Raw genomic sequence first — 7954 nt, 5'->3', positions numbered from 1 at the left:
ATGTGTTCAAAGGATATGGCAGCAAAGCTTGGCATTAAATCACTTCGTGTTGCTGAAAGATTAAGGACTGAATTCTTATCTGTAATACCATCAACATTTACAGAGTCATTGAAAGACGAGGAAACAAAACCACAATATATTAATGAGATGGTTGAATTTCCAAATTTAGGGGTAAGTGCAGCTGTGGAGACAAGGGCAGGAGATGAAGGAAAGCTGTTGAGTTTTAAAACTCCAGAGCTTAATTTGTTTGCTGATATAGGAAAGAGAGCGATGTATTATACTTGTGTAAAAGTAATGCATTATGAGTCTTTAAAAGATGTTTTAGACTCTAAATGGCAAGGGATAGATGGGTTAGATGGATCACCTAAAGGTAGTTGGAGGACTCTATATAAACGTCCTATTGATAAGAGAACCGGTGATCTACAGTGGCGTATAATACACGGGATAATAGCTACTAATAGACACAGGGCACATATTGATCCAACTGTAAGGGATGAATGTCCTTTTTGTTTTGAACATGAAGATATGTATCATTTATTTTTGCAGTGTGAAAGATTGAAGCCAATGTTTTTATTGTTGGAAGATTGGAGTAAGAATTTGAATTTTGAATTTACTTTAAACGGGTTTATTTATGGCCCGAAGTATAAATATCAAAATAGAAAAACTGATGTCTTAATTAATTTTTTATATGGTCAAGCAAAGTTAGCTATATGGCTAACAAGGAAAGAAAGGATGAATGGGGGTGTTTCTACTGATGTTAACATGACTTTAAAAGGACTGATATCTGCCCGGCTTACTGTTGAGTTCACATACTATAAAATGGTTGGAGATCTTGATGCTTTTAAACAAACTTGGGCTTTGAATGCTGTTTTATGTGATTTAGAAGATGGAAATTTACACATGAATGTATGAGATTTTTTGTATATTGATGTAAATTTATGTATTTTGTAAATACTGTTTTATTGGTAATGTTATAATTGTTAAAATAAAGAAAAACTAAAAGTCTCTCTCTCTCTCTCTCTCTCTCATTTGCTCCGGATGAATATTGTTGGTGTTACAGGGCTTGAATTTCATCATGGGATTGTGCATGTGAGCACAAAATCTGCGGGAATGAGTAAAATTATATGCAATACACGTAATCTCATGGTGAATTTCAAGCCCTGTAACACCAACAATATTTATCTGAATGGAATGGAATGGAATCAGGGCTTGACATTAATTGCATTACATTTTTTGCTCCCCAGCCACTGTGGCTAGTGGTTTTCCAAAAATTACTAGCCACTCAGTATTTTCACTGGCTGCAATTTTGACATCAATACCACAGGGAAAAAAACAGCCATATAGATATTTTTAATATTATCTCATAATTTGGCAGCAGGTATATTAGGCTGCTGTCACTTTATACTGTTACACATGCAACTGCTTACATTCACTTAAAACAACTGACTGTGTTTACATGAATACCAAGACCAGCACTTTGACTTTTTTTGTGTGTATTTGGTTGTTCAAGCACAATAAGCAGCAGAAAGGAACTCAATTTAGTACTGAGAGGTGGCTTTATGTGCGCACACTTTGAGTGTAAGCACAAAATCTGTGGGAATGAGTAAAAATCTGCGGGAATGAGTAAAATCCCACGACAAAATTCAAGCCCTGTAACACCAACAATATTCATCCAGAGCAAATGAAACCAGTGAGTTGGAAAACCACTAGCCACAGTGGCTGGTGAGCAAAAAAAAGTCAAGCTTCTTTTTCTCAGCTTTCCTACCCAGCTGATTTTCTTCCCCTATTGATCCATCTGGGGCACTTTGTCTCTTCACTTCCATCTCGTTGTCTACCTCATCTGACTAATGCTCTCTGACCTTGAACTGTTCCCCATTCAGTGCCTCCAAGAAAGTGGCCATCGCATCTTCCACTTCCTCTGCATGTTCACCTCCCTCTTTTCCCTCCTCAATCGTCTCGTTCTCCTTAACTTGTTGCTCGATCTCCTGTTGGCCACCCTCCCACATCTGTCTCTGTCTCTGTTTCTTCCACTCTTATTCCTTCTCCATACTGCTTCCGGTATTCCTTGCATTCCTTCATCAAGTGGCCCAAAGAGCCACAACTGTGACAGGCTTTAGGAATACTGCATTCCTTTGCAGTGTGTCCCAGCTTATGTCCATAACGTCTACACCTCCTACAGAAAGGGGGCTGTCTGGAAAAGAACAGATAGCCTTTGTCTGCCCCAATGTTAAAATATACTGGAGGGTGCATCAGCCCCTCAAATCCATTCTCATCTGCTCTTAAAATAACTTGAAATTGTCTTTTTTCAGTCCATAAATCCACACTACCCTTCACATATTTTGCAGGTGTAAGAACTTCCCCATATATTTCTAGGAATGCAATCAAGGCTTCATCCGTGACATATGGATTAAACGTGCAGTGTGATGACTCTAAAATTTGGTCTGTCCAGACTTATCACATTAAACCTCCCCATGAGGCCTACCTTGTCGCTCTTTCCAACCTTCTCCATCACAGCTTTGTATAACTCCACAGTGTTCAAAGTCACACTAAAACGTCTTTCTTGACTGTTGCTTTGTAAACAGTACACATCCTCAACTTTCAACTTCATCTTGTCCAAAAGCACAACCCTTGCAAACACTTCTCTTTCCATCATCTCCTTTATCGGTTCCCACCCTGGGGACTGAGGGAGCAGTATCACCCGCCATCATTCCTTCTCCAAAGATCAAAGAAATGCACAATTGATCTTAGCCAAAAGGCAGAGAAGCGATGCCTTAGTCAAGCAGTGGGGGCAAAGCCAGCAAAGGTGACCCCCATCTGGGCCGCAGTGGGTTTCATACTTTGCCTCTAGGACCACTGCTGTCAATCAGATTGTTTGTTAAATAGTGGAGATGATTTGAAACAACCTATTTTTGCTGACTGGTCCCAGGTTTTTCGATCAACCTCCACAAAAGCACCGCAGTACAATTCTCTGGATTCCCTAGGTCATTCATGATCAGGAGGGGAAAAAAATCTAAACTTTAACATTTGGATAGTGTGACGAGTCTCTCGTTCTTCCTGCTACAGGTGTGGCTGGGAGACTCATCAAGTGAACCATGTACACCTGTGCTTCCCTCTATAAAGCTTGGGCTTTGTTTGGCGTGGTGTGTTGCTTGCTCCTGGGTGCTTTGGTTTTGATTTTGGTCATTGTTTGTTTATTTTGATTTCCTTATTCATTTAAATTTGGTTCTGTCTGATGTTTGATTATTGATGTGTCTGACAGAAATTGTGTTTGGTTTTGTTGATTTCTTGTTTCATATATTTTCTTATTTATGCTGATAAATCTCTTTTTGTTGCAACCTACCAAGCTGACTATGTCCTCCATTTAAGTTTTCACGGCTTTGAGCCGGTCGTGACAATAGCTACCACAGGGTCATTTAGAAAACGGGAGTGGTCAAGTGCCCCCAAAAGCCTATCATCCCTAAACGAAAACTCAGAACTTTACAAAACCGATTCAGCTCGTCAGTTCATTAGTAAAGAACAGAATTTTTTTTCTTTCGAAAAAAAGTTTTATTGTCACATTTTTTTCATTCAATCCACACATTTCTTTTCTTTAAAACATACTTGTTTACACAGATTAAAACCAACACTGACACCATTCTAGTTGAAATCAGTCAATGTAGTGTGTTGTGTAAAGGTCCATGTATGCAAGGCAGTGTTGTTTTTGGCAGCCCTTTTAGTTTTAGTCTTAGTCTTAGTCTTTTGGACAAAAATGCTTTTTAGTTTTAGTCACATTTTAGTCACTTATAAACTTGATAGTTTTAGTCAAGTTTTAGTCGACGAAAACACAAAAAGGTTTTAGTCAAGTTTTAGTCGACGAAAACGCAAAAAGGTTTTAGTCAAGTTTTAGTCAATTTTAGTAAAAAACAAATGTAGTCTTTAACAAATTAATTTAGGTTAAAAAGTATTGGAAATGGACTTAGGTTTGACAGGTTGTAACAAGTGTTGCAATTCATAAAACAACAGTTAACCTTAAAAGCTTTGCATAATAAACTAGACTTTCTCATTGATGGAGATGCAGTGCTGCCAAGCTGTACTTCATGGTCGCATTGGGCAGAAACCTTTTATCCACATATTTCAAGTTATATTTTTTCCATGAATTGATGCTCTTCTAAAATTTCAGCACATTGCCTATTTTCACCATTAATCACAGTAATAAAGGAATGGTTTAAAGTTTAAACAGCAAAAAACTTTGAGCTACTACAACATTACACACAGATAAAGTGGTAACAGTGGAATCACTGTTTTACTCCAAAAAAGCCAGGAATAAAAACATTCTTACTTTGGCAATTGTTGCTTTATTTAAGAAATTGCTAAAGTGCAATGAACAACATGCCCAAAATATAAGCTATTGAGGAACACATACTTATGCTCTACAACTTGTGCTTCAACTTGTCTGCCAGTGCAACAACAAGATGCATATTATTTGTAAACACAAACATCATACAACCCTGTCTATCTTTAACTTGTACAAACTCCAAAGTTGCAAACATTCTGAAACAAAATAATACAATAAATAAATAATACTGAGGTGCATTGAGAATAGGTTCTTAGGAATGCATACTTGAATTTAAAGTATGAAACAAACATGACACTTGAAGTGTGTTGAACATAAAAATGAATACGACAATCCCTGAATACTGTAAACACAGTATTTGGTCTTTAAAGAAAGCAAACTAATTTACTAAATAAATAAAAACAACGTTGGTTTAACACAATGAATTAGAGGAGGGCCCTACCTCTAGTGCAGTCTCACAGCAAGCCAAAACAGAATATCACAGTAATCTGTAAAAAAAAATTTAAAATTAAATGCTCGTTAAATTAGCCTACTGACCTCGATTCAGTTTCAGGAAAGCACTTCTTTCTAAAATGACTCTTGCTCTATTACGACGGCCACGACTGAGGTCACCTGTAATGCTAAAGACTCTCTCAGCAAATGCTTGAGATGCTGGCATGGCCAGAAGGTCTAAGGCAATAGGTTTTAGGCTCGGATAAACATAATCTCCCTGTGCAGCCCAAAATTCTAGGGCAGTCTCTTGGTTTGTAGGCTGTGACAACTGCTCCTTGAATTTCTTGATTTCCTCCTTGACACACGGCTTTGAGATGGTAGACTTGGAAGGCCGGCTTGGTTTGGACAAGAATCTGAATCTGGGCCGCTTGTTATGAGGCTGCTCTTCTTTGGATTCTTCTCCCTCCGCTGGCTCCTCATCTTCAGCCTCCTCCTCCCGTACAACTGGTGGCACCAATTGAGCAAGATAATCTTCTGATCTTCTCAGAAGTGCCTCTATTTGCTCATCATCATTTTCAAGGAGTGCTTCAGGTGCAACTGTCGGGTCAAGGAAGCATGCAGCAGCAGCGAGAGGTGAAAACTTGGAGTCAGTGTGATCAAGAAAGCAGCTGAACCTCTTGTCCATGTTTGCCTTCATCTTAATTGCCAGGGAAGCGAGGTCCTTAAAGCTAGATCCCTGGGCATGGGGGAACTCAGACAGGTGACCCTGCAGGTCCAGAATGGCAGGCACCACAAGGGATAATGACTGTGTGTCACTCTGGAGCAACTGGGTATGCTCAGCGAAGGGGATGAGTAAATCTCTGAGAGCGGACAGCTTATGCCACTCACTTGACAGTAAATAGTCCCAGCTCATCCCATCCGCAACCTGAACTACTGAGTCCTTGATTTGGAGAAGCCGTGATATCATCTGATATGTGCTGGACCATCTAGTAGGGCAGTCTTTGATCAGGGTTAGTTGACACATCTGCAGCAGTCGCTCAGTTGCCACAGATGACTTGCGGAAGAGCTTAACAAGACCTCTAACTTTGCTCAGCAGTCGGTTGACACTAGTGTCTTTCTGGATCATGTTCACCACAAGTTGTAGAGTGTGTACAACGCAGGGGGTCCTACTCATATCTATGGCTCCAAACCTAGAAGAGACAAAAATACAGAGAAAAATAAATAGTTTTAAGGACATTCAATAAAATTGCCATGAACAATTGCTAAAAAAAAGTGACTATAACATACAAGCATAACTCAAGAGTGACTAACATACTGAAAATTAACAGCAAACTGAAGTAATTTACCTCTGGCGTTCTCTAACAGCCACCTCAGAATCTTCAGGGTCACTCGTCTCGATGGATTCATCCTCGGAGTAGGAGCTAGTGGGCTCATCTGGTTCATTAGACTTGAATGCTGCAATCATGTTGCTTCCATTGTCAGTTATGACTGTTAAAATTTTGTGTTGTGGTATTCCCCAGTCCTCTATGCATCGGTCAATACAATGTTTTATACACTCTGCCGTGTGTGGGTGTGCGATCTGAACAAGTCTCAACAATATGTGCTGTGCTTTGTTGACCACAGTGCAAAAAAAACATGCACTAATTGCCAGAAATGAAGCTGTAAGTCCTTTTTTGGTCCATATGTCCAGCCCAACTGCTATTTTACGTGCTCTGGCAAGCCGCTCTTTGTACTTTAGTTTTTCGTCATCATAAATCTTGTCAACTAAGTTGTTTATTTTTGTTCTTTTGGGTATGGTCATCCTTTTATCAAAGGTCTCCATCATGTGGATGAAATCTTCATCCTCGACTGTGCAAGCAGGTAGACCAGTGCGTCCAATCCAAAGAGCGAGCGCTTGTTCTTTGACATGTTGTTCCACAGAGTTTGACTTGTACTTAGATCCTGCGGCGAAGGCTGTTTCGATAGATGTCTGTGCCCCGTCGTTATTTGGACAACCAGATTTCTGTATAGGAGTTCTGGTCACTGGGATCTGGATGAGGAGAAAACAAAGACAATTACTCTCTATACAAAGTACATCTGTAAAAGTCATGTCATGTGAATACAAAACAATTAAATGTGTATGTGTGTATACTGTATATTACAATAGTAATAATAGTATATATATTATGCAGATAATCATGTTTCAACACATTACGTTTAGAAAACAAAAAGGTATTTTCTTTGACGCTTTGTTCAAGAAGCTTTTCGATTTGGGAAACATGGGGAACAGCAACCGGTCTGAAATGCTAATTTTCCCTCCACATTTTAGACTGTCACTGAAATCAAATATGGTTTAACATAATGACGATCAACACTTCCTACCCGTCCAAAATCCCTGCATGTTCAACAAATAAAAGTGACACAAACATTCAGGGATGCAAACACATGTATGGTCAAAAAAGAGAGAGAGTTATCGAAGCCCTCACCCCGCAGCAAATATCACAATTTTATATTTATATATGAATGTCAAGAGCTAAGAAGTGTATGTATTTATATAGCCTACACTACACACAAATAATATACAATTAAATTATGCTCATTTTAAATGTATTGTGTAGGCTATGTATAAAAATATAGGCTTTTAATAATCTTTGAGTGCGCAAAACCATGATAATATGAAACGCTTCAAAACGGAGCGCACAAAGCGCGTGCGTATGCACATCGCGGGTGCAAAATGATGTGCTCAAAGCAACATGGAGTCACAGTGTGCTGCGCTGCTCAAGTGCGCATTTAAAAGTACACGGCACAAAGCGAAGAAATGTCGAGCGCACAATTCCTAGTGTAACGTATATCTGTCCAACAGTTTATTGATCATTTGTTTCTTCAGTTTTAAATTCCAGTTATTGTGCGTTTGAAGCCAATTCATAGTCCCTGCGATGTGTGTGATCTAACAGGCACACACTAGCGAGTCGTTTAAAAACAGCAACAAACATAAAATACAAATACACAAAAACTTTAATTTAATGATGTAAATAAACTTCTGTACCTCACATTAAGCTATGAAATGGCTTCAGATGACTTTGTGAATTTTATAATCAGACCCTCTCAGACCCAAGTCACCCAAACTGACGTGAAAAAAGCGGGAGGTGCTGATAAGCGCGCTGTTTGCATCCCTGAGTTAGTGCAACCAAGCTAACGTTAATATTAGCC

At 39.1% G+C, this 7954-nt stretch overlaps 1 protein-coding gene across 1 annotated transcript; it reads right to left on the bottom strand.

The window, feature by feature from the left end:
* Positions 1-4860: 4860 nt before the first annotated feature.
* LOC137009660 (zinc finger BED domain-containing protein 4-like) lies at positions 4861-6481 on the bottom strand. The gene is made up of 2 exons (XM_067372056.1): positions 6112-6481; positions 4861-5955 (listed from the first exon to the last, which is right to left on the bottom strand). Exons 1-2 carry the CDS (start codon positions 6228-6230, stop codon positions 4863-4865), a joined length of 1212 nt encoding a protein of 403 aa, XP_067228157.1. The 5' UTR covers positions 6231-6481; the 3' UTR covers positions 4861-4862.
* Between the last annotated feature and the right edge of the window lie 1473 nt (positions 6482-7954).

This window comes from Chanodichthys erythropterus, chromosome 20, assembly GCF_024489055.1.
Source record: "Chanodichthys erythropterus isolate Z2021 chromosome 20, ASM2448905v1, whole genome shotgun sequence".
Taxonomy (NCBI): Eukaryota; Metazoa; Chordata; class Actinopteri; order Cypriniformes; family Xenocyprididae; genus Chanodichthys; species Chanodichthys erythropterus.
This window is presented reverse-complemented; position numbering and strand designations above follow the sequence as displayed.